Genomic DNA, 27,214 nt, shown 5'->3' on the forward strand with positions numbered 1-27,214 from the left:
TGTTAAAAAAATGAAAACAAAGGGCTTTAGCAAAAAGATAGCTCATTCTCCATGCCCAGTCAGTCTTTGGCTTCTATACTAAGAGTGTGGAGAAAGGTCTCAATTTTAATTATCTGAATATATGTTAAGCCAAAGTCATTAAGATTGACTGGGTTACTGTATTATAAACTAACCCCTTCACATCAACACCCATGGCAATGATCCTCTATCATTTATTTGATTAAGCATTCAGACTTCACTCAAACTATTTCCTGAATCAGATAAAACTTGTAGCCCCCACTTTTTTTTTTTGTGGTAAGGACCACACTTTCTCTCACCTGCTGGAGCTTGCCTTTTAACAGAAATCTTGGAAGGGCCCCCAGGGCTAGCGAAAACCCACAACGAATCATTTCCTCTGTGTTCTGAAGTTCTGAAATATATTGCTGCAACAGTTCACCTAGAAAAATATAATTGCAAAGTGTAACCCAGCTACTGCATCATTACATTAGCTAGGCCAGTGGTCTCCAAAGTGGGGTGCGCGCACCCCAGGGCGTGCGCAAGAGGATCCTTGGGGGTGCGCGGCAGGAGGAGCGCTTTTTTTTTTTGCTTCAGCAGTTCGGGCAGGAGTCCGAGCAGCTTATTTATTTATTTATTTATTTATTTATTTATTTATTTGCTTCGGTGCGGCAGGAGGTGTGTGCTCAAAATTTTTTTAATGATAGGGGTGCGCGATCAAAAAAGTTTGGACACCACTGAGCTAGGCTACCAATAGAAGAACAGGGAGGCTCGATGAAGATTCTCTTCAATTCAATAACCCTAAAATGGAAGATAGTCTGTTTTGTCAGAAAAAGTATTGATTTAACAAAAATTTTAAGAGTTGTCAGTTATAGTTCTCTGAATACTATTCACGTAACAAAGTCAGTTTAGACTGATTTTTAACCCTGCTCTTTCCAAAGAGTGACACAGGTTAAGTTTATGTAATATTAACGTTTCTGCGTGTTTTGGTTTTTTATCCAAAACCAAGGGCTTAAACAGAACTTATAATAAAGCAGGACACTCAATGCAGGCACGGAGGTACACATTCTCTTATACCCAACACAGCTTCAGTACCATAGATTCCAAGACCAGAAGGGACCACTGTGATCATCCAATCTGACTTCCTGTACAACATAGGCCAGAGGACTTCCCTAAAATAATTCCTAGAACATATCTTTTAGAAAAACATCTAATCTTGATTTACCAATTGCCAGTGATGGAGAATCCACCACAACCCTTGGTAAATTGTTCCAATGGTTGATTACTCTTACTTTTAAAAAATTACGCCTAATTTCCAGTTTGAATTTATCTAGCTTCAACTTCCAGCTGCTGGATTGTATTATACCTTTCTCTGGTAGACTGAACAGCCCGTTATCAAATATTTTTTTCCCATGTAGGTACTTATAAACTGTAATCAGGTCACCCCTTAATCTTTTCTTTGTTAAGCTAAACAGATCGAGCTTCTTGAGCCTATCATTATAAGGCAAGTTTTCTAACCCTTTATTCATTTTCATGTCTCTTCTTTGAATCCTCTCCATGATTCCGTCACTGCTGCTCTGATCATGGTAACTGTCTAGCCACAATTTGTGCTCGAGATTTTTAAAAATCCATAGGGCTTCCTTGAGGCACAGAGTACATTCAAGATGGAAATCCTCATCCTCCAGAACTCCGGATTCTCTATACTGCAGTCTGAAGAGGCAGGGACAGTGGCCTTAATGATAATAGAGGAATGAGAAGATGAACCCACAAACTGAGAAGAGGAACTGGCTAGATTCTAGGAAAGGGAGGGAAAAAACTGACTTGGAGAAAAACAGGATCCAACCAGAGGGGGAAGTGACATGCAGATCAAAATGAGGCTAGACTAAAAAAAGAGAACAAAGAAAATGGAGATAGGGAAGAGAGGTATGTGGAACCTTCCATCTGTGTTTTTATTGCATGTTGTCCATGCATAAAGAATACAATGTACTGCACACAGCCTATTGCCACAATAAACTGTATGTGTAGGCAATGTATTTCTTACTGTAGACATCATGGACCAAATGAGATGTTCTTGACTGACCAGATTTCAGCTACTGTACCAAACTTTTTCTTAAATGAAGAGCAAAATATATGATCAAGTAAAACCTGTGTAACTTGTAACTATGCACAACTAAAATACTTCCGATTAAGAGTTGCAATTTACATAATCTCTTTAAAAAAAAAAAGAGTTAGGTCTCAAAAATAAGTAGCTTTACTAGATACGTACTCTTTTTTTTTTTTTTTAGTGTTTGCAAGGGACATAGAAATCAGAATGGCTATGAAGATCAAAACAGTGAAGTTGCTACCTGTCATCTAAGGGTTAAATGATTAGGCAATATTTGCTAGAGGAAGAAAGACAGTTTGCCATAAGACAATGCATTTAATCACAACTCATGACTCCATTCTGGTTTTTTTTTAAATCCCCATACAGTCAGCAGGTCTTAACTATTGTATCTCTTCAGGAAACAGGAAACTAGCTACCTATTCAAGAGCTAACACATTTTCATATAGACATATTTATTATTTTAAAACCTTCCTAACCACAGGCCCATAATAGAGAGCCCTGAGGCCATATGCAGATACCATGCTTGCGTAGGCACTCAATGACATCTCCTCAGACAATGGGGTTGCAGTAGCATTGCTATGATTGATGTTCATTTCAAACTGACAGTCTTAGCCAAATGATAGAAAATTCAGAAGTGACAGAAAGCAAACCAGCAGCTATTTACTGATAACTGCTAAGCAGTAGTAATTACTCTACCTCCAGCAATGTGACATTACATGCCCCCTACGGATGTGTGCTTGGTAAAATAGCACAGCCCATGAAGTTTCTACAATTTTCATTAAACAGGACTTGCAGCTACTGAGAGGAGATCAGAAGAGAAAAATCTCAAAAGTGAGCTGCAGGCATACAAGAGAAACAGAGTGAAAATAAAAACACAGAAGAAAGAAAAGATACAGCAGATGAGAAGTGAGAGTGCAGAGAAAAGAAAGTAGAAAATAAAGAGAAATGAAAGAAGTGATGTGATAGCAACATTACAGGCTAGTTGGGACTTTCTTGCTGTGAAAAAATTCAGATTCTGATCCACTAAAGTTTATGGTATTATTTAGCTACCACGCAGTCATGTAACACTGGCGCAATATATCAAAATCCCATTTGCTTAACCCCCCCACTGCTGCTTGGATTTAGGAATATCTATTATCATGGTACCTAATAGGAATATCTATTATCATGGTACCTATGCTGCTCAGTGGATACACTGTATGATATAGTCTCTGCCCACATAACATTTCAGGAATTCTGGGGAAGTTCCTAAAAATAGATTACAGATACATAGTATGTACATGTTATGGGTAGTACAGAGAAAACGATAATTTCCACAGAAATATACAAAGTTAGGCATACTGACATTTATTTTTAAAAATTGTTTACATTCTTGGAGCAATTTTTATCACCATATGTATGGATGCCCAGAAAACCTTGGTAGACGACAGGTATTCCGATGCAGCTGCGCCAATGTAAGATCTCCAATGTAGCCACTCTAAGTCAACGGGAGAGAGCTCTCCTATTGGCATAATTAGACTATAACGAGTGGCAGTAGCTATGTCAGCAGGAGAGTTATACTGATAAAAGTGTGAGTGTAGACACAGCCAGTGTAGGAACACCTCTTCCCCGAATGACATTACCTACATCTATGGAAGCACTCTTCCGTTGACTAAACCCCAATGTAGACGCAGCTATGTCGGCATAGTTATGTTGGTTGGGGTGTGTTTTTTTCACATCCCCGACCCATGCAACTATGTCAATATAGCTTTTCAGAGTAGACCAGACCTAAGTCATCTGCTGCCCTCTTACTTTACCATGTCCACTCTCCTTTCTGATTTTGACACCTTCCTATCTTCTTCTCCACACAGTCCCCTACCCTCATCTACCAAGACTTCAACAACAACGTTTATGTCCAGTCTGACCTATTAGTTCTCCTTTTTTTGACCTTCAACATTCAAACTTCCCACTTTCCAAAATGATCAAAACACTCTACATTGTCATCAGTAAACATTACTCCTTCTTTAATCTATCAATTTCTGCCCTCTTTGACTACCACTTCCTCTCCTTCAACATTGCCCAAAAGACCCCTATAAGTAACCGGTCAATTAATAATGAATTGTTTGAGAGGCAACAAAGTATGGTTGACATGCATTTGTTTAACAAAAACAAAAGCCCCAAAGTATATTTAATAACTATACATTTCTTAAGTGCATCTCTCTTCTCTACTCTTTATATGCTGCTTGTATGTACGCTTAGATTGTATGCTCTTTGGGGAAAGGATTGCATCTTCCTGTACAGGTGGGCAGTACAGCACATTCTGGGAACTACTGGAATGGAAATAAATAATGAACTATTGTATTACATATGTGATATAGGAATGACAAAGAAAATAAATATGGGGAAATATTCACATAATTCCTGTGCAAAATGTATGCAATTTAACTATCTTATTTAAATACAGGAATGTAGGAATTGCCATACTGGATAAGACCAGTGATCTATCTAGTCCAACAGCCTGTCTTTGATGATGGTCAACACCAGATGCTTCGGAGGATGGTGCAAGAAACCTCACATTAGGCAACCATAGGATACTTTGCCCCACAATGAATGTCTCACCCAAACCCCTAATAATAAGTGATTGGTTTAAACCCTAAAAGCATGAGGTTTTATATTAAACAAATAAAGCATTAACTATAACAACTCTGGTTAACCTTGTTAAACTTGCAAATCGCCATTCCTTCTTTGAATCTTGCTAAGTTTTTGGCCTCAACATCTTGTGGCAATGAGTTCCAAAGACTAATTAAATGTTATGTGAAAAAGTATTTCTTTTTATTAGTTTTGAATTTGCCATTTTTCAGTTTCACAGAATGTCCCCTTATTCTTGTGGTCTGCAACAGAGAGAACAAAAGCTATATGCCTTCTCTGTTCCAGTCATTATTTTGTACACTTATGTTCCCCTGTATTCACCTCCTTTCTAAAATAAACATTTCCACTCTTTTCAATCTCTCTTCATGTGGGAGTTTTTCAAAGCCCTTAATCACTTTCATTGCTCTTCTCTGAACCCCTTTAAAGTCCTTTGAATTACAAATAGTCACATTCCATCATTTCTTTTTAGAAAGATTATGACCAAAAAAAAAAAAAAAAAAAAGAGAGAGATGTAAACTAGTTCTTGGGTATCTATGCATCTCTCCCTGAACTGTAAATTATTGGTATTTCTAAGCACCTTGGTTTAGTTATTAAAGGTAAAATGTTCAAATTACATGGAATTAAATAGAAGAAAGGGTATTTTCAGGAGTGCACACAAATGATGAGCATGTATACTGAGAGCAGCAATTCAAAAAGTAAATACCAAGACATTATAAACAACATTGTCCTATGTAATCTTTTTCTTTCATCCCTCCAAGGCATTTTTCTATATGGAACATAGGGATGGTGTATATTAATTATATAAATATGTACATCCAATTAAGTGTACTTTAAAATGGTACAGAACTGGGCTGGGCCTTCAGAATTTGCTAATCCACTGTGGTGCTTTTTAAACAACCTATTTTGCCTCCTGTGAATCTCTTCTACCTGTACAACCAACATGAATAATTAACAGACATTTGTTAATGGAAACAGAGACAATACATATGAATCATTACCCTGAAGAGCTGGATTGGCTTCTCTCTGTTCATTGATGTAATATTCATTACACAATGCAGCAAGTGCAGAGACTGCAGCTTCCTGAAATAAAATTTTAAGCTTTAATACAACTTATATTTGATAAAATATTTTTCTAAATGTCTACTCTAATATAACTGTGTCCAGAGATAGGATAATGGATAAGAAAATAGAACTGAATTTTTTATATTAATCCTACTTATAATTATTCTTTATACTATTCCCAATAACAATTATTGAAATCAACTTCTTTTTTATTTTGATTAAACCGCTTGTACATTATTCTGTGAGTATCTTTAAACCAATGTATCCTTACAATTGTCATGTTTTCTTAAGACGACATTATGAATTATATTGATTATATAAATTGTATCCTGATTATACTGATTAAAATCTAAGAAATTATTACTGACTTCTGTGTACCATGTTCTCAGTTCATTTTAGAGTTTTCTTGCTGTACCTAGAAGTGTATGATATGGGAATCTTTTTTCTCTATTCTATAATCTACATTATTTCCAAATTCATATGCAACAACTGTATTTCCTCAAAAAATGTAAAATGAACTCAGAAATAACATCTAAGAAATGCTAAGGGGTATAAAATATTTAAAATCATAGAAACCGAATATAAAGCACAGCTTTTGTCTGACAGTCCCTCAACATGGTTACATAATTTCAGTTTAGAGTGGGGATGGGGAGCAGTACTGTACACATCGACTTCCATACCTTTAGATGACTGATCTCTGTGACAGGTGCAGCAAACAATTCTAACACAGACATTGCTTGAGAAATGAATGGCAACTTTTCTCATAAAATTCACAGTAGAGCTACATTTTTCAGCCAATAAAATAGTGATGACCAACGTAATAATAAAGTTGACAGGATATAAAAAGAAAAGAAGCATGTACTCTTCATTCCCTATTAATAATAATAATAATAATGATACTTTCATAATAACATAGGTGTTCTCAACTGTGAATAATAAGGACTGGTAAGACAAGAGTTTTCTCTGTCATCTCGCAATTCTACTCAAAAAAATATTTGAGATATGAAGCAGATCAGGTAATATCTTTTCAGTGGACTAACTTCTGTTGGTGGAAGGTACAAGCTTTCAAGGATGAAAGCTTGTGCCTTCCGGTCAAGACGAGCTCTGTGTATCCTGAAAGCGTGTACCTTCCACCAACAGAAGTTGGTCCAATAAAAGATATGACCTCACCTCCGCTCTCTCAAGTATCCTGGACCCAAAACAGCTATAACACTACAAACGCCTCAAAAATATTCATCAGATTTGATCTCCATGCTGAGCCAGAGATTTTGAAGAAGGAATCGTATTTATTTTAATATTGCTGATTACTCTAAAACTCTGTACTAGGCAGGTACTTGGAAACATGAAAAATTATCTTCTCACCAACGTGGAGCCATATCTTAGCGTCACATAAAATACCTGGATGTAAAAACCATCGCTATTCACTGTTTACTTGCATGAAACTGCATTATATATGTAAAGTAGATGTTCGCATGCCAAGAAAAAAGATTAACTCTCTGTCCTTGAAACATCTTTTTTTTTTTAAATCAGGGGAAGGATACTCACCCAATAGGCAACATCCAACTAAGGTTAGCTTTAAAATCAAGGGTTTTGGTTCAAATTCTCTTGACTTAAGTCTATGATCAATTGTCTATGAGCTCAGTGTCAATTTCCTGCAATAAATCACCTGTCAAACTTCTTGGCTACATCTCTACAGTTTTCATGGGTAAATCAAGAACTCCCAAATTTCTGCTTTTAGATTCTTCTCCAATGATTTGGATACCTTCCACTCTTCTCCTCCTCTCCTGAGTTTGTATGTATTTAAAAAACTGGACCACCAGTACCCATGCATTTTTGTAATTAAAAGGGGCTAGAGAAGGGAATTTTCTTAAGCTTGTCTGTGGTTAGAAAAGTAGCCATGTGAAAAAAAGACAGTTACCTTTTCCGTAACTGGTGTTCTTCGAGATGTGTTGCTCATGTCTATTCCACAATAGGTGTGCGTGCTCGCCACGTGCACTGGTGCCGGAAGTTTTTCCCCTAGCAGTACCCATAGGGGAGCGCCCTAGCGACCCCTGGAGTGGCGCCTCCATGGCACGGTATAAGGGATGCTGTGCGCTCCCCCCACCCTCAGTTCCTTCTTGTCAGACAATTCCGACAGAGGGGAAGGAGGGTGGGATGTGGAATAGACATGAGCAACACATCTCGAAGAACACCAGTTACGGAAAAGGTAACTGTCTTTTCTTCTTCGAGTGATTGTGCATGTGTATTCCACAATAGGTGATTCCAAGCTATATCAGTTGGAGGTGGGAAGGAGTTCGCAAACTCTCGGGACGGAGAACGGTCCTGCCGAACCCGGCATCCTCCCTGGTCTGAGAGACAATCACATAATGCGAGGTGAACATGTAAACTGAGGACCACGTGGCAGCCCTACAAATGTCCTGAATGGGGACATGGGCCAAAAAGGCAGCCGATGAAGCCTGCACCCTAGTCGAGTGCGCCTTCACAATTGGTGGCGGAGGGATTCCCGTCAGGTCATAACAGGTACGGATGCATGAGGTGATCCAGTTTGAGAGCCGCTGAGTGGAGATTGGCCGACCTTTCATGCACTCGGCCGAGGCAATGAACAGTTGCGATGACTTTCTGAACGGCTTAGTCCACTCCAGGTAAAAAGCCAGAGCCCATCTCACATCCAATGTGTGGAGGCAGCGCTCCTCACTGGACACATGGGGCTTGGCGCAGAGGACCGGCAGAAAAATGTCCTGACCCATGTGATAGGCGGAGACCACCTTTGGGAGGAATGAAGAGTGTGGGCGGAGCTGAACCTTATCTTTATGAAACACCGTGTAGAGGGGCTCGGAGGTCAGGGCCCTGAGTTCCGAGACCCACCTAGCTGACGTGATCAGAACCAGGAAGGCCACCTTCCACGAGAGGTGTGACCAAGAGCACGTGGCTAGCAGCTCAAACGGGGGCCCTGTGAGACAGGCCAACACCAGGTTTAGGTCCCACTGTGGGACTGGGGGCCTAACATATGGGAAGAGACGATCCAACCCCTTGAGGAATCGGCCAGTCATAACATGGGAGAATACCGTGTGGCCCTGCACCGGCGGATGGAAGGCCGATATGGCTGCCAGGTGCATCTTGACTGATGAGGGCACCAGGCCCTGGGCTCTAAAGTGAAGGAGGTAGTCCAGAATAAGCTGGATCGGGGCGGCCACCGGGGAAACGCCCCTCTCGTCCACCCATCTGGAAAAGAAAGACCACTTTGCCAAGTAGGTTCGGCTCGTGGGGGGCGCCTGCTTTCTAGGAGGATGCGCTAAACCCCTTCCGAGCACGTCCTTTCCTCCCTACCTAACCATTGAGCAGCCATGCCATGAGGTGGTGTGCCGCTAGGTTGGGGTGGAGGCGGCGGCCCTGGTCCTGAGAGAGGGTCCCGTACCAATGCTGCCAGGGCAATCAGACGGACACCGGCCTTGTCCATCTTTATCTTTTCCAGGACCTTGCCGATCAGCGGGAACGGGGGGGAAAAGGCATAGAGTAACTGGCTTGACCAGGACAGGAAAAAGGCATCAGAGATAGCGCCCTGTCCCAGCCCTCCACCGGAGCAGAACCAGGGACAGCGACAGTTCTGCCGAGTCGCGAACAGGTCCACCTAGGGAGTTCCCCACACTTGCAAAAGCCTGTGCACCACCTCTGGGTGGAGAGACCACTCATGCTGAGAGGAGACATCCCTGCTCAAGCGATCCGTACATGTGTCCCGGGTGCCCAGCAGACGGAAGGCCTGTAGGCAGATGTTATGGGCTATACAGAAGTCCCTCAGCCTGAGGGCTTCGCAGCAGAGGATCGTGCCCCGCCTTGCCTGTTGATGTGGAACCTGTCTGTGAGGACCCTGACCACCCGGCCCTCCAGGTGCGAGCAGAAGGCCATGCACGACAGCCGTACCGCCCTGAGCTCCTTGACGGTTATGTGGAGGGTCAGATCCTGTGCCGACCACAGACCTTGGGTCTGAATGTTCCCCATCCCAGGTCCAACGCGTCGGACACCAGTTCCAGCGACGGGACCCTGCCCCTGAACGGGATCCCTTGGAGCACGTTTCTCGTGGAGGACCACCACCGTAGGGAGGTGATTACCGGCTCGGGCACCGTGAGGACTTTGTCCATCCTGTCCCTGGCCTGGGAGAACTCCGTGGCCAACCAGAGCTGGAGGGGCCTCATCCTGAGTCTGGCGTGACGGACCACATATGTGACCCAAGAGCTGGAGGCATGCTCTGGCTGTTGTCACCGGAAACCTTGTGACCGTGTCGATGAGCCCATTCAGGGTCTCGAACCTGTCCGGTGGGAGGGAGGCTCTGGCCAACGAGGCGTCCAGGACCGCCCCAATAAACTCTATGCGTTGTACCGGGACTAACATGGACCTGGTGTTGTTTACCAACAGGCCCAAAGTGGTGCACGTGGACAGAAGGAGCGCCACGTGATCCCGCACCTGTGACCGGGAGCTGCCCTTGACCAACCAGTCGTCCAGATAGGGGAAGATCTGGACCCCCCCCCGGCGCCTGAGGTAGGCCACCACCGACATACATTTCGTGAATACCCTGGGGGCAGTGGACAGGCCAAACGGGAGGACCATAAATTGGTAGTGTTCCTGCCCCACCATGAAACAGAGGAAGCGTCTGTGCCCCTTGAATATATGAATGTGGAAGTACACGTCCTGCAGATCGAGGGCAGCGTACCAGTCCCCGGGATCCAGGGAGGGGATGATGGAGGCCAGGGAGACCATGCGGAACTTGAGCTTCACCATGTATTGGTTCAGGCCTCGCAGGTCCAAGATGGGCCTGAGCCCCTCTTTGGCCTTTGGGATAAGGAAATAGCGGGAGTAGTACCCCTTGCCTTTGAACTTCCCCGGTATCGCTTCCACCGCTCCTAGGCCCAGGAGCTGCCCCACCTCCTGCTCAAGCAGAGCCTCGTGCGAGGGGTGCCCCAGAAGGGATGGGGGCGGGGGGTGGTTGGGCCGGGAGGAAGTAAACTGGAGGGTGTAGCCCAGGAGATGGTGTTGAGGACCCACCGGTCCGAGGTCAGCCACGACCACTCCAGGAGGAAAACACCCAACAGATTGGAGAAGGGAAACTTTATTGAGGGTGGATCCCTGATGAGAACTGGCAGAGCGCCCCTGGACATCCCGTCAAAACCGCCTTTTTCCTGCTTGCTTGCCCTTGGAGGACCCAGGCTGGGGGGCAGGCCGAGACTGCCTCTGTGGGCGCCTTTATAATCTCACGACTTCTTATAAGCGGTCTCGTATTTTGAATGGGTGGCCTGAGCGGGAGTCTGCTGCAGCTTGAACTTTGGTTTAGCCGGAGCTGGAACATAGAGACCCAGAGTCTGGAGAGTCGTGTGGGAGTCTTTCAGGCCATGCAGCTTTGTATCCATTTGTTCTGCAAACAGAGCTTTGCCATCAAATGGGAGGTCCTGCAGAGAGGTCTGTGCCTTGCTGGACAGCCCAGAGAGCATGAGCCATGACGCCCTTCTCATGGACACCACGGAGGCCATGGACCGTGCGGCCGTGTCCGCTGCATCCGAATCTGCCTGCAGGGTTGCCCTGGCAGCCGCTGTGCCCTCCTCCACCAGTGCTTTGAACTCCTTCCTGTCACACTCCTGGAGGGAGTCCTCGAACTTGGGCAGGGAGCCCCACAGATTGAACTCATAGTGGCCCAGGAGAGCCTGGTGGTTCACCACACATAACTGGAAGCTTGAGGACAAATACATTTTTCTTCCAAATGAGTCCAGCCTCCTTAAATCTTTATTTTTCGGGGTAGAGGCTGGTTGGCCCTGCCGTTCCCTGTGGTTGACCGACTCGACCACCAGGTAGTTAGGAGCAAGGTGGGTGTATAAGTATTCATGCCCCTTGGCGGTTACAAAATACTTTCGTTCTGCTCTCTTAGAGATGGGGGCCAATGAGGCCGGGGTTTGCCACAGGGCATTTGAAATTTTCACCACCCCTTCGTGGAGAGGCAAGGCCACCCTGCCCGGTGCCGAGGAGGACAGTACATTAAACAGGGAGTCCGAGGGCTCTTTCATCTCCTCTGCTTGGAGGTGGAGGCTTGATGCCACCCTTTTTAAGAGTTGTTGGGGGGCCCTAAAGTCCTCCTGTGGGACAGAGGGAGGAGGAGCCATAATCGCCTCATCCGGGGAGAGTGAGGAGGCCAGCGCGGTACGGTGTGTGTCCACTGGCAACCACCTGGTGGGTCTCCAGGCCCAGTACCAAGGATGTACGTCCCACTGACTCCTTCCTCAGAGGTCTGGAAAGGGAGGCCGATGGTCCCTCTGAGGCTCCGGCCACCGAGCTAGCCCCCACCAGGGCCTGCGTCAGGGGCCATGGTGCCCACTGATACCATTGGGCTGGCCACGGGGCCCGGTGCCACTGCACCTGCTGTGGCACCGGCGGAGCTGGCTGTTCGGCCTGGCCCATCGATGGACAACTACCAAGGGAGGTCGGGCTGACATACAACCTGCCGCTGTCCCTGGACCGGGAGGAGCGATGGCGCTGGGAGCAATGCCGACCACGGGACCGTGATCCCTACATGGAGGACCAGTACCGTCGGTAACAGCTGCTCCTCAATCGGCTCCAGCAGGCAGACCTGCGATGGCGAGAGGCCAACGATCGACGTCCAGGGCTGCGGAGGCAGTGCCATGGCAGGGTCCTGGAGCGGGACGACGAACTGGAACGATGTCAATGTTCATGCCATGACCGACTGCAATAGCCGCTCCGAGACGAGGACCTTTGGCGTCGTCTGCCTTGGTCCCATCGGTGTTCGCTCCTCGAGGCGGAGTGATGCCGAGAGTCTCTATCAGACGGAACCCAACCAGACAGCCTGGTGGGCGTCGAGGGCGATCCACATGGACTTTGACCTGAACGGATGCTGGGCGGCAAACGGCATCAGGAACATTCCCTCGACTGAGACCGGTACCGAGCCGGGGGTGACTACGGAGATCACAGCGGCGGCTTGCCTCTGGAGCACGGGACCAACATCGGCGGTGCTCCTGGTACCGGCATGGACATAACGTCCTGGGCCACCTGCAGGGCCTCCAGTGTGGAGGGAATCCAGACATCCGGGGAGGCCTGCTCCAAATGGGCCAGTCTACTCCACTCGACTTGAGTCGGAGGCCTAGAGGCCGGTGGGGATCGAGGACTGCCCAACATGGGTCTAGCTTCTGTCCTGGGTTTACTCCGGTGCTGCGAAGAAGAAGCCCTCTTTCTAGCATTCTTGGCATGCCCCGTGGACGGGGAGCAGTGCTGACTAGTCGATGGCATCGAAGGGTCGCCGCACACCAACACTGCGGTGCCCGGTGCCGACTCGGAGCGACGCTCCAGAGCCAGGGTTAACGCTGACTCCATCAGAATAGCCCGGAGCCTAATGTCCCTTTCTCTCTTCATCCGAGGCTTAAACGACTTGCAAATCTTGCAGCGATCGCTGAGACGGGTTTCCCCCAAACAGCGTAAACAGTCCACATGCGGATCACTCACTAGCATAGATCGCCTACAAGTGTCGCACGATTTAAAACCCAGGGCACGGGGCATGCCCTGGCCCGGGTGTTCTAGCTAAACTAAACTAACTAAACATCTAACTACCTACAGGTACCATACACTGAACAAACAAGCAGTTTTGGGCACGAGCTACAGCAAAGCTGGAGCAGAGCAGTTCCGAAGCACCTTCACTGGTGGCAAGAAGGAACTGAGGGTGGGGGGAATCCACAGCGCCCCTTATACCGTGCCATGGAGGTGCCACTCCAGGGGTCGCTAGTGCGCTCCCCTATGGGTACTGCTAGGGGGAAAACTTCTGGCACCGGTGCACATGGTGAGCATGCATACCTATTGTGGAATACACATGAGCAATCACTCGAAGAAGAATGCTACCTTCTACTCAATGTAACGTGTGTGTTTTGAGTTATATTTGCTTGCTTTACTGACAAAAACTTTTTTTTATTCAGGTTAGCACTATGGAGTCAACAAAACTATGTTCCAGCAAGCTGGATACTATTCTGCTTCACACATCAGTAACATTTTCAGAATGATGTTAGAGGTAGAAGGAATACAGCTGGATTTTTACATCGCTGAGTTGGTAGTCCTGGTAAATTGGACAACCACATTAAATCTGATTTGAAAAAGTCATCAGGAGAGGATAATTGTGGCAGCTTTTAAAGGAATTCCCTAAGAACCCTCCCCCCGCCCCCATAATTCCCCAGTCAGCAAACTGTATTCTATACATAGCATAGATAAAGCAATCTCAAACCAGAGTCTCCTGGTATTAAGAGGGAAAGACATATGAAATGTCATCCTTTCTCCAATCATTGGGAAAGCAGGGCAGAAAGTTCAACACATACTATTTATAACTGTATGCATAACAACATTGCATTAAACTGCCACTACCATAATAAAAATTGAGACATACAAAATAAAACAGCAGGAAAGGCAAAGTGAAGCCCCTTAAATAAAATAAAATCAGCAAAGCAAGATAACTTCAAAGGCAATCATCAAATGGCAGACAGATAGGAGACGTCAGCTTGAAGCAATACTGTCAGTAACTGCCATTGTTAGCTCATGAGTATTACTCTCTTCAAATGTGCTAATAAGAATACCTTTACAATATCAACTGTCGAAGGTGGAAAGTATCACTCAAAAGATGATTTTTGGAATTGTGGAGACTGTATCGTTACAAGAAAGGAACTCCTTTAGCCAACTTAAGAGATGAACATTCAGGAATCTCTCATATCCCTCAGGAAAAGAAAATGAAACTTTCACAAGGCAAAACACACAGACCACTTAAGAGCCTACAAAAGAGTTGTCTGTTTAAGCGTGCATGCAAACAAATACAATACACAGAGTATTAAGAGAAAAGGAGACTGGAGAACTACAGAATAAATAATCACAAAGGGGGAAATTTTACAAAAGCAAAGATGATACTGCTTGGTTTTAAAGTTGCGAAAGCATTTCTGATAAACTCCACACAAGGCAATTCAGACAGTCAGGTTACACCATTCTACAACAGCAGGAGACAGAATTCCAAAAAGGACAAAACCATTTGTCTTCCTAGTCCTTTTAGCTCCACTGTTAATTTCTGTTTTTTTAAAACCATTAGTTCTCCTATCCCACATCAGGAAGTGAGAACTTCTAGTATAACAAAGGCTACAACGCTGCTGAGAGCAACAAGGAAAATATATCATCAGGAATGTTTGCCTTCAGAGTATTTGTTTAATAAAGCCAAAGAGGATAGAATTACTGTACCTTTATTTGCTGTCTTGCAGTGCTTGAAACAAGAGGCAGACTTCTTAAACTGTCATTTATCAACCATTGCCAGCCATCTGGAGCAGTAGAAAAGATATTCAGTATAATTTTAGTGATATAATCTTAGGTATATTGACATCTATTTATAGTGGTCACCAATTCATTAAAAACTACTTATTTTTTGTTGCTCTTTCTAAAATAACTGAAGGTGTGAATTACAATGAATGTAGTTATTTTGTTTCAATTCACTGAATACACAAGCCATAGGGCTCAGTGTTCTTCTCCTGAGCCTGTAATGTGAGGAACACATAGGAAGAAACAATTTGTAACAACTTATTCAGGACAGATGCTGCTAAAGGTCCAGCCCTTCTCAGGCCAGGTCTACACTACAATTTACTTTGGGATAACTTATGTCGTTCTGGGGTGTGAATAAGCGGTGACCACCCACCCCGAGCAGCATAAGTTACACCACCTAAGCGCTGGTCTGGAGAGTGCTAGGTCAATGGGAGAGCTTCTCCCACCAAAATAGCTACCACCTCTCGCAAAGGTAGATTTATTATGCTGACAAGAGAGCTTTCTCCCATTGGCATAGAGTGTCTTCATCAGACGTGCTACATCAATGCAGCTGTGCCGATGTAGCGCTTCTAGTGTAGACTAACCCTCAGTCAAAAACAGTCACCATGATGCAGGATTTCGTAGGTGGGGAGTACAAAAAAAGGGCATTTCATCAGGAACCCTCTATTTGAAGAAAAAATAATAAATGTTACTGACCAACCCTTAATCAAGCAGAAATGCTGAAAAGGAGACTCTTATTTTCCCACTGCTACATTTTATGATTTTCAGAGACTTTTTGACAACTTTAAGAGAAAGAGGCTTGTTTGGGGGTGACACAAACAAAAGTTAGTACACTGCTAAATGCAATATCTTCAACCACAGATTTGTGTACCTTTTTGAGATTTGTTAACCTACCCTAACACACTAACATCTTGTAATCAAAACTTAGTTTCCTTGGATAACATCATTGGCTCATACTATGTAACCTTAGAGAATTATAATTTGAATTATGCCATAATATAAGACCATTGAAAGTATCACATACCGATTATGGGATCCTCTCTAAATGGCATTTTTGAAAGTGACAACTTTTCAATTAAAGTGCAGACTGTGGGGGGGAAAAAAAGGCAATTATATCATTTCTAAAAATAGTAAATTGCAATAATTTTGACAAAATGCAGTCACATACCAGTACTGATGTAATAAATACGGTTATAAAAGAGTGTATTTAAAACAGAAGAGCAAAAAAATGTTGCAAATAAAAATATTCTAACATTATAGCTCAAAAATAAATATGCAACAAGGAAACTGAAATGGAATTATGCTTGTGGTTCCAACACCAAAAAAGATCTTACGCTACAGTAACTGGGGTCTTTCCAGACGTGGTAGTCCCACTGTAAGATACTTAGGCATGTGAGATCAGATTTTATTTTTAATAGCTGTGTCTGTTGGGGCCATAAATGCATCCTGTGCCTCCTCATGCTCCCATGCGAAGACATAAAGGGTGGAGTGGCCAAGAACCTCCCATAGTTCCCTCACAACTCAAAGCCCATCTTGGTTGAAGACTCCAAAATGTGGGGACTGGAGGACGGGTAATGGGATCTACGCTGACTACAATATCTCAGAGAAGGACAGTTACTGTAGGGTAAGTAACCATTCTCTCTTCTTTGAGTATGTGTCAGTGTGGACTTCATTGTAGGTGACTGGCAAGCAGTATCCCTATAGGACACTGGGAATGAATGAGGAGTTTCAGTTGTATCGGTCAAACATTGATTGTAGTACTGCTCTCCCAAAACTGGCATCCAACCTATCCACTAAAACCAAGGAGCAATGTTTGACGAAGGCCAGGGGGATTACTCTACATAGCCACCTTATAGATTTCTGATAGCACATGCCTGAAGCAGGCAGAAGATGTTGCTTGTGCTCTGGTGGAGGGAGCACTTGATGTTCAGTGAGAGAGTACACAAGCCATGGCAAGACTTAGTGTGTTATCCATTTCCATAGCTTTTGTGATGAGATGGTTAGATCTCTAGAACACCTGACTAGGGCTAAAAGTAGATAGGGAAAAAATCTGAATGGTTTCATCCTGTCAATGTAATCTAATGTATGTAATTTCTTTTCCCCCATTGCCAAGCATGGCTTCAAGAAGAAGACAGGCAGGCTGATTAACTGGTTTAGGTAAACTTCTGAGGACAACCTTAGGAATGAGCTTCAGGTGAGGTCTCAGCAATACCTTGTTCCTATGTAATGTCATATAGCAAGGTTCAGCCATAAGTGCCTGAAGCTCCCTCACTCTTCTGGCTGAAGTGATAGCCACAAGGAAGATCATCTTTCAGAGTGAGGTGATGCAAGGGGCATTCTGATAGAGGTTCAAATTGGGGCTCCATGAAATTCTAGAGTATTATTGAGGTCCCAGGCAGGGGTGGGTTCTCACACTGGTGGCTTAAAATTTGGTAACATTGGGTGAGAGAAGACCAAACACAATTGCACAGGTGCATGCCAAGCTGAAATTGCTGTGACATGGATCTTAATCCATGTTGAACAAAAGGCCAGCCTGCTATAAGTGCAATCAGTAGTCAAAGTGGACTTCGCATATCAAGAACCTCTTCCATTTAACAGAATAAGTTTTCCTGCTCTGTATCAAGATTTCCTGGACCTGTAGGGAGCAGTCTTGGTCAATGGTACTAAACACCCAACAGCCACATCTTCAGGTGCAATGACTTCAAGTCTGGATGAAGCATCTGGCCATAGTGCAGAAGATCAGCTCCAGGTAGTTTGGGAGATCTTTGAATAGCAGTGCCATAGGATAATGCCTCAGATCCAGCTCCGGTGCCAGATGCCACCCCAATACCAATGATGTCTCCTTCACTACACTACCCTGATTCATCTCCAGAGTGGTTCTATCCTGTGCACTGAATGAGGTAGGGGTCCTGTGCAAAAAAATAGTATGTGATCATGTAATTAGACACGGTCATAATGCATATGATACCAGGGGCCAAATTTAAGATTGCATCGACAACCTGAATACTCAAAAATTCAGGACGGCTGCTACTCTGAAACCTGAATACTGGCATTTCTTAAATTCTGAATACTTGACTTTGCAACTTTAATGTTCTTTTAATGTAGGTTGTGTAGATGGGTGGGTGGGATGTGCATGCGAGAGAGAGAGAGAGAGAGAGAGAGAGAGAGAGAGAGAGATCTTATATATACAGTGTTGATATTGCAAGAAAACAATGGAATGCTGAGAGATGCAAAAGTTGAGGTAAATAGAGTAAATGAACTAACATATATTTGCTATTTTAATTCAATGAAAATAGCACCAGCCAGTTAACATGCAGAGGGACACCTACCAGCTGGTCTCATTAGTTCTCCACCTAAACCCCTGGAAAATAGAAATGAAAAGGTATTATTTTCAGATGATCAATTACTGTATACAATTAGGTATGCTGCTTACTGGAACACAAGCAGCTTTCAGATGAAAAGTATCCACAGAAGTTCAACAAGTAACACTCAAGTCTTCCCAAGATTAAGTTTGTAATCCCTCCAATCTTATGTTTGACCAACTCTCAAACAGCACTGTACCATCTACTGCCTTAATTCACTACAAAATGCTCTATACAAAACCTTATTGTACACTCCTTCTTTTCCAAAGAACACAGACCTAATTTCTCTAATCCTATTTGAAAAATAAAAGGCACTCAGGTTCATGCTTTTTTCTGCTAGCCTCACTTTAGAAATACTATGGCCCTGTGGAATTTACCACAGGATTTTTCAGTCACAAAAATCTGTCACCATCCTAGAGTCTTTCCACTTGAGAAGCAATTGTTTGAAAATCTTTTCAAAAGATATTAGAACTTTATTCTCTAGTTTATTCTTTTATATCAGAGCATAAAGCTTCAAAGCCTCTTTGCTTAGTGTTATTTGGTAATAGAAAAACAAAGTTTAAAGCTTTAGAATACAGATACATGCCTTCTACATAGGATGGATTTTTGGAAGAGCTCTCCTACAATATACCACTCAACACAATTACACTGGTAGTCCAGGCAATGCAGACCTGCCAACCCTACAGCTTTTCCCATAAGTTATGGATTTGCAGACCTTTCTATGGGGAAATCTGCTGGGTTTGGCTGCTGTTCCTCATAACCCCTGCCTCCTAAGGAAGGGCAATCAATTCATTATTCAGCATTTCACTAAACTGACACAAGGTATCAACCTACTTTTATTCTAAGTGTTACTGTAGTGTTGGCACTTCCTATTTCCCTCCCCCACCCCCCTAAAAACCCACACACTATGCAAATTTCATGACCTACCTGAACATGCTTCCTTCAAGGTTTATAGATCAAATTCAGTCCTTAAACTGACTGCTGCAGTACCAGTTTCCATTAACCAACTACTTTCCATACAATTCTGGAGCCTTAAAATGCTAACTCAGTTCTACAGAAAGTGACTTTTTAATAGGAACTCAGTGTAATTCAATGAAATTCACACACTGGGGTAGGAAATCCCTTGCAGGAGAGTTGGAATGGTAAAGCTCCCAGATCGCAGACCTAATATTTATTTGAACATGAATGTTTACTTCCACTTTATTTAGACCCTGATTAGAACCAAGTAACAGTACTTTGTTTTTAATTTACATGCAAATTCAAATTACTTTCACAGAATTATTTTTAAAGTCATAATTTTGAAAGAAGTTAGGAATCTCCTTTTCAAATTACAAGGATAACGTTACATGGAGTATTTTAGAACTGAACAGCTTCTATGGCATCATAAGCAGTAAGTGTTATTCAGGTGTCTGAATACATCAATCTGGAAGTTTTCCAGAAAGTCAAGAACCTCTCCTGACATACAGTATTCCATATTAGCATTAGTCTTGGATTAATGGTGATTTACATGGTCTTTGTTTAATGGAAACTATTAAACAAGTCCTGCCATGCTTTCACAACACCAGAATCCCAAAGAGTATGCTTCCCCCTTCCCAAAACTTAAAAAACTGCTATCTGATTTCCAACTTTACATGCACATATACACAATACCAAAACATTTCATACTTTCCTTATATAAAGCAACTGCTCACTGATATTCATATTATTTGTTGATTCTGTTTTGACTTTAGGCTAGATTGTTAATGAACCTCTATGTGGAAAGGAATTTACAATCTTTTCTTCACATGTTACACATAGAATTTCTTCAGAGAAGTTTGCAGCTCACCTATTTGCTAACAGACCTAGAGTGCCAACTGAGGATAATTAAACATACTTAAACAATAAGAATTAAAACATTAGTAGCATTCTCATGTGCACAAATTCCTCAAGTGGTACAAAAACACTACCAATATATATGATGGCCACCATTACCTATAAAATACAAGTATAAAACATAAATGTACTATACTGAAAAACGTTAAGAGACTTATCAAGCCAGATTAAGACTGGAATCAAGTTTGGACATTTTAGCTCTGAAGTGTTATTTATAGAATAGGCAGAACAAATCTGACAATTAGAAATGCAGACAGCATTTTGATATGAATCTCTTAAAACATAGGTTCATCACAAAAATAAATTATATACATTCAGCTTCTTAAGGGACTTTGTCCACTCCAAATAGAATTACGGGAATATTTTGAGGTTTAGTTTATACATTGCAGGGCTGCAGAAATACAAAACAGTGTGATCAATAATATTTTCAGTGATCATGTCATCTGTATAAAATATTCCAAACTGAGGTGGAGGGAAATAGTTTTCAGTGGTCAGAGATGGAATAGCTGAGAATCTGATGGGATTTGTTATGCTCATCTTCAAATGATGTGGAAACTAAATTAGGCTCAACCAGCATGGAACCAACCAAAGGTCACTGAATCATAGAATTTGGATCATAGAAAAAAAAACACTTTTTTTTTCCCCCCTGTAGACACAAGGCTATGGGTGAAATCCTGACTCTACTGAAGTCAATAGTAATTTTGAAAATGATGTAAACAGAGTCCTCACTTTTTGCCTCCTTTTCAGACATCTGACAAAAAAATAGGTTTCCCTGAACACAAAGAAGCTGAGAACTAGCTGACCTACATGCTAGTAGAGGGACCTATCTTTCATAGCTACTAAATCTATTTGCAATCATTCTTCCTTCTAGCAACCACTAAAGTCTCATTAGACATTACCCTATTTCAAAACTTGAAGGCTGATATAAAATACTTTGCTTGTAGATATAAAATACATCACCACCATCTGAATATCAGTTTAAACAAAAAGCAGTTCTGGAAGACATAAGGAAGAACCAGTGTTGCTGGGTGTAAAATTATTTGAAAATTATTTGGATTGGTGGGAATTGAAAGAGCAATCTTTTCGCAAGACTGGAATTTGCCTCCCACTAAGTTTATATGCCTCAGAGTCTTTCACTGGGATGCATGCCAAGAGACATGCTTGCCCTGAAACTACTGAGATTTCAAAGACCTTTGAGGTTGTTAACAATGAGGCAAGCTTATTATCCTTAGCCTGGTACTTGCTGATACCTGCAGGCTGTCTTACCCTCTCAACAAGGTTGAAATATCCTAGACTTTTCATTGCAAGCACAAAGCTTTTGCAACACTTAAGCCATGTCTAGGAGGTTTGTTAGGGAAAAAAGGGTGGGATTTGGAATACTTGATTTGGAAGTTGTCACCCCAGTAATCAGAGCCATGATACATACTTATATTTCAACTCATTGCAAAACAGCTGTGCTTGATCAGCCAGTTCTTAAAAGTTAGGCAAGTCATCACATTTTGTTGCATAAGGATGCTGCAACAACAGCTGAACACATTAGTTAACACATAAGGAACGATCCCAACACAGAACACGATAGTCTAAACTCAAAGTTCCATGTTTACCATATTACAATGTGAAATACCTTCTTATATATGTAGCCATCTACAACATACAGACAGTCTCTGAATTCACAGCAATGAGATCAAAGCAAAACAACATGCAGTATGTGGCAACAAATGACTCAAGGAAGTGGGAGTTGCTCTTCACTAAAAAGGTTAATGGTGGCCAGATACTCAACACAATTAATATTAACAAGGAGGAAGAAATGCAAGCCAAAATGGGGAAAGAACAGGTTAAATTATATAGAGATAAGTTAGATGTATTCAAGTAGACAGAGCCCGATGAAATTCATCCTAGGGTACCTAAGGAACTAGTTAAGGCAATCTCAGAACCATTATCAATTATCTTCGAAAACTTATGGAGGACGGGTAAGGCTCCAAAGGACTGGAGAAAAGTCAAACATAGTACCTATCTTTAAAAAAGGGAACAAAGAGGACCCAGAGAATTATAGACCAGTCAGCCTAACTTCAATACCCGGAAAGATGCTGGAACAAATTATTCAACAATGAATTTGTAAGCACCTAAAGGATATTAGGGTTGTAAGGAATAACCAACATGGATTTCTCAAGAACAAATCATGCCAAACCAACCTAATTTCCTTCTTTGACAGAGTTACTGGCCTAGGAGAAATGGGGAAGCAGTAGACATGATGTATTTTGATTTCTGTAAGACTTTTGACACAATCCATGTGACATTCTCATAAGCAAACTAGGAAATGTGGGCTAGATGAAATTACTATAAAGGTGGGTGCACAAGTGGTTGAAAGACTGTACTCAAAGGTTTGCTGTCAAACTGGGAGGGCATATCTAGTGGGGTCCCAATTACTTGAATAACGTAGTGGTGAATATGCTGGTAAAATATATGTATGGACACCACGCTGAGAGCAGTTGCAAGTACTTTGGAGAATAGGATTAGAATTCAAAACGACCTTGACAAATCAGACAATTTGTTTGAAATCAACAAGATGAAATTAAATAAAGATAAGTGCAAAGTACTTAACTTAGGAAGGGAAAATCAAATGCACAAATACAAAATGGGGAATAACTGGTTAGGTGGTAGTACTGGTGAAAAGGATCTGGGGGTTATAGTGGATCAAATATTGAATGTGTGTCAACAATATGATGAAGTTGCAAAAAAGCTAGTATTCTGGACTGCATTAACAGGAATGTCATATGTAAGGCATGAGAAGTAATTTTTCTGTTCTAATCGGCACTGATGAAGTCTCAGTTGGAGTACCATGTCCAATTCTGGGTGCCACACTTTAGGAAAGATGTGGACAAACTGGAGAGAGTCCAGAGGAGAACAAAAAAAATGATGAAAGGTTTAGAAAACCTGACCTAGGACGAAAGATTAAAAAACTGGGCATGTCTAGTCTTGAGAAAAGAAGACTGAGGAAGAACCTGGTAACAGTCTTCAAATATGTCCCCTGAAGATAGGACAAATAGTAATGGGCTTAATTTTCAGCAAGAGAGATTTAGGTTAGATATAAGGAAAATCTTTCTAACTCTAAAGGTAGTTAAATTCTCCCTTCCAAGGGACCTTGTGGAATCCCCACCATTGGAGGTTTTTAAGAACAGGTTGGACAAACACCAGTCAGAGATGGTCTAGGTCTACTTGGTCCTGCCTAAGTGCGGGGGGCTGGACTTGGTAACCTCTCAAGGTCCCTTCCAGCCCTACATTTCTATAATTCTATGATTAACACTATGCATCATGGCATATTCAGCACTGACTGAAACCTTGAAGGCCTAATAAATCCACTGTTAGTAGTATAAAAGCCAGAGACAACTATCTGGAAGAGGCACAGCAACTTCAGCTTGTATCAATACTCTACTCATCTCTAAATCACCATGTTACCCCAGTCTTTATGGCAAGATATATATCAGCTTCAGAACTGGAGTCAAGAAACGAGATACAAGTTAATGTTCAGAATCGCTCTTCAACCTGATGTTTCCTTCTCAATCATATGCAAAAATATGCCTTTTAAAGAAAAGGATCATTATTTAAAATGTAACTTATTCAAAGCTTCTTTGATAATGAATGCTACTACAATGCCTCAAGTGCATTACAATAACGTCCCAGCTAACAAGAAAAGGCATCAACCATACTTGTTTCAAGGTGACCACCACACAGAGTGGATTTAAAGTGCTTCAAATATAATTAGGCTGGGATATTGACCTCTTTTCCCACATGAGATATCTTAAGACATAATTCTCCACATGTCATGTTTGAAGCTTTTGTTTGCACTAGGTAATGCTTAAAGTAGGTATGGGCATGTAAATTTTTCCAAAACTACAAAATATCATACACACACAAAAAGGTATACTGGACCCAGGGCCGGCTCCAGGCACCAGCTGAGCAAGCAGGTGCTTGGGGCGGCCAAGGGGAAGGGGCGGCACGTCGGGCTCTTCGACGGCAATTCGGCGGAGGGTCCCTGTCCCTCTCGGAGGGAAGGACCTGCTGCCGAATTGCCGCCGAAGAAGAAAGCGGCGCGGTGGAGCTGCCGCCGATCGCGGCTTTTTTTTCCTTTTTTTTTTCCCCCGTCGCTTGGGGCAGCAAAAACCCTGGAGCCAGCCCTGACTGGACCTGATGCTCGGCTCACACTGATGTAACTTCATTTGCTTTCCCTGGAATTACTCCTGATTTACATTAGATTGAAATCAAAACCAAGCCCATAGTATCTCATGCTTAACTAAAAACATACATGAAAATTCTTCAGCCAACCAACACTCTTAAGAAAGCTTTTGGACAGAATTAGTCAATACCATGTCTAAAGGAAAGGATATCTCATGTAGGCAAATACTGAATTTGTATAGACTTTAACTTTTTCACGACACAATAGTAAATCTACAAAAACATTTAAGTAGGAGGTAAGGGAGGAACTAATGTATGAAAAAATGATTAATGAACCAGAGGGCAGGGAGATCTGTCTTAACAGCATATAAAAATAAAGATCTGATTACAGCAAATGTATTACACAATATCTCAATTTCTGAGACAATGCAAAATCTTGTTTGCATATTAAAAAACATGATCTGCCCTATAATTCTTTCAGGCATAACTTAAGTCCACAGTTCATAATTAGGTCAGTTTCACTAATGGTAATCATTAATAAAAGGCTAATTTACATGTAATACTAGGTAAATCAATGCCCCATTTACAGCATTAGGACTTTTACTAAATCCTAGATGGGAGATATTAGGTGTATGAAAAGACCTTGAGATATAGCTGACTAGCAAGCTCATAGCCTCTCATAATGTACTTTACAGCTATTAAAACTTGTTAATTACCACTTTTTAAACATGCAACTCTTTACACTTTACCTCAACTTCATTTTCTGGCAGGCCTTTGAAGTTTTATTGTGAAACTAGCTTATTCAACATGTTAAAATTCATTAGCATCAGAAAAACTAAATACTTTATTATAGTTTCACTTTTGTCTAGTATTAAATATACATTTATGACATTCATGAATGTATAAAAAATCTTTTGAGGTAGTTTAAGTTTAAGAACCAGAAAGATGGAAATAAAATTTACTCAGGTGAAGCAATTTCATTTTCAACATTCTTACTGGGTCTTGTTATACCCTGAAGATTCCAGGGAGTCATTTCTCAAATGGAAAGCATTATGTGCAGTAATTACTCATCATCAGACAAGTTCAACTTGTTCCACCAAGTGCTTGCCTAGTCATACCTAAGTCAAATTGCTGGTTTGCTTTTAGAACCTGAACCAAAGGTTATTTTTTCTTAGGCAATTTTAAAGAATTTTTTTATCCATAGCAATAATATTTTTAAAATGTGCATTAAATTAGGCATATCTGTCTTGTATACAACTATTGCTTAGGGCAAATTATGGTTAATCAGGTATGCTACTTGACAGAGAATCAAATTTAGAAGCCTTGTCTGTGATGAAAACATTAGTAGGCATCTTATAACACCAGTAAGTGCAAGATGTGCACTTTGTGACAAAAACAAAATTATACCCAAGCTCCACCCTGGCATTAAAGAATTTATAACAGCCAAAACAGCCACCCACAAAGCCACTATAACATGTAGCATCAGTGTTATAAACTAAGGCACATTAAGCCATGAACTAGTAGAAGCTAGCTCAAATCAACAAGTACGACCTTTAAAAAGCAAATTTTAGTATCTTGAAACTTTGACAAATCCTAATGTGTTTTCATGGAATGGGAAACATTTTAAGTAATGTTACTGTCATAGATATTCAATTCTACGCTACAAATGCACCAGCAGAAATAATACAGCATCTTACAGTCAGATACACCATGTCCAAAGAGCTCAGCAAGACAAACATCAAGAACATACACCGCAGTTTTACTTAACACAAGTTGTTTATTTGGATCTTGATTCCCTGAGATCAAAGGGCCAAAACTTGAAGTCTGATTTCAGTGTTAACTCACTTTTTATCCAAATTCTCACACAAATTACCCTTTAGTTACTAGAGGCTTTACTGAATAAGAACTGAATGAAAAGAAAGAAACAATTCAATAAAGCTTCCATCTGGCCCAAGAATTGAAAAACAGAATTGAACTTCTTGTAGCACTGCTGACAATCAATTACAAAAGGATTCATAGATTCTAGGACTGGAAGGGACCTCGAGAGGTCATCGAGTCCAGTCCCCTGCCCGCATGGCAGGACCAAATACTGTCTAGACCATCCCTGATAGACATTTATCTAACCTACTCTCAAATATCTCCAGAGATGGAGATTCCACAACCTCCCTAGGCAATTTATTCCAGTGTTTAACCACCCTGACAGTTAGGAACTTTTTCCTAATGTCCAACCTAGACCTCCCTTGCTGCAGTTTAAGCCCATTGCTTCTTGTTCTATCCTCAGAGGCTAAGGTGAACAAGTTTTCTCCCTCCTCCTTATGACACCCTTTTAGATACTTGAAAACTGCTATCATGTCCCCTCTCAGTCTTCTCTTTTCCAAACTAAACAAACCCAATTCTTTCAGCCTTCCTTCATAGGTCATGTTCTCAAGACCTTTAATCATTCTTGTTGCTCTTCTCTGGACCCTCTCCAATTTCTCCACATCTTTCTTGAAATGCAGTGCCCAGAATTGGACACAATACTCCAGTTGAGGCCTAACCAGCGCAGAGTAGAGCGGAAGAATGACTTCTCGTGTCTTGCTCACAACACACCTGTTAATACATCCCAGAATCATGTTTGCTTTTTTTGCAACAGCATCACACTGTTGACTCATATTTAGCTTGTGGTCCACTATAACCCCTAGATCCCTTTCTG

At 42.1% G+C, this 27,214-nt stretch overlaps 1 protein-coding gene across 1 annotated transcript in view; it reads right to left on the reverse strand.

Annotated features, from left to right (window-relative positions):
- The window catches only part of TBCD (tubulin folding cofactor D), a 252,882-nt gene that overhangs the window by 68,042 nt on the left and 157,626 nt on the right, over window positions 1–27,214 (reverse strand). Inside the window, exons 23-27 of the mRNA XM_065415052.1 lie at window positions 18,445–18,476; window positions 16,140–16,202; window positions 15,041–15,117; window positions 5,725–5,806; window positions 318–436 (exon numbers count right to left, since the gene is read on the reverse strand). Of these exons, the coding sequence (XP_065271124.1) occupies window positions 318–436; window positions 5,725–5,806; window positions 15,041–15,117; window positions 16,140–16,202; window positions 18,445–18,476 (373 nt within the window). The remainder of the gene's footprint in view (window positions 1–317; window positions 437–5,724; window positions 5,807–15,040; window positions 15,118–16,139; window positions 16,203–18,444; window positions 18,477–27,214) is intronic.

Source organism: Emys orbicularis, chromosome 13 (genome assembly GCF_028017835.1).
Source record: "Emys orbicularis isolate rEmyOrb1 chromosome 13, rEmyOrb1.hap1, whole genome shotgun sequence".
Lineage (NCBI taxonomy): Eukaryota > Metazoa > Chordata > Testudines > Emydidae > Emys > Emys orbicularis.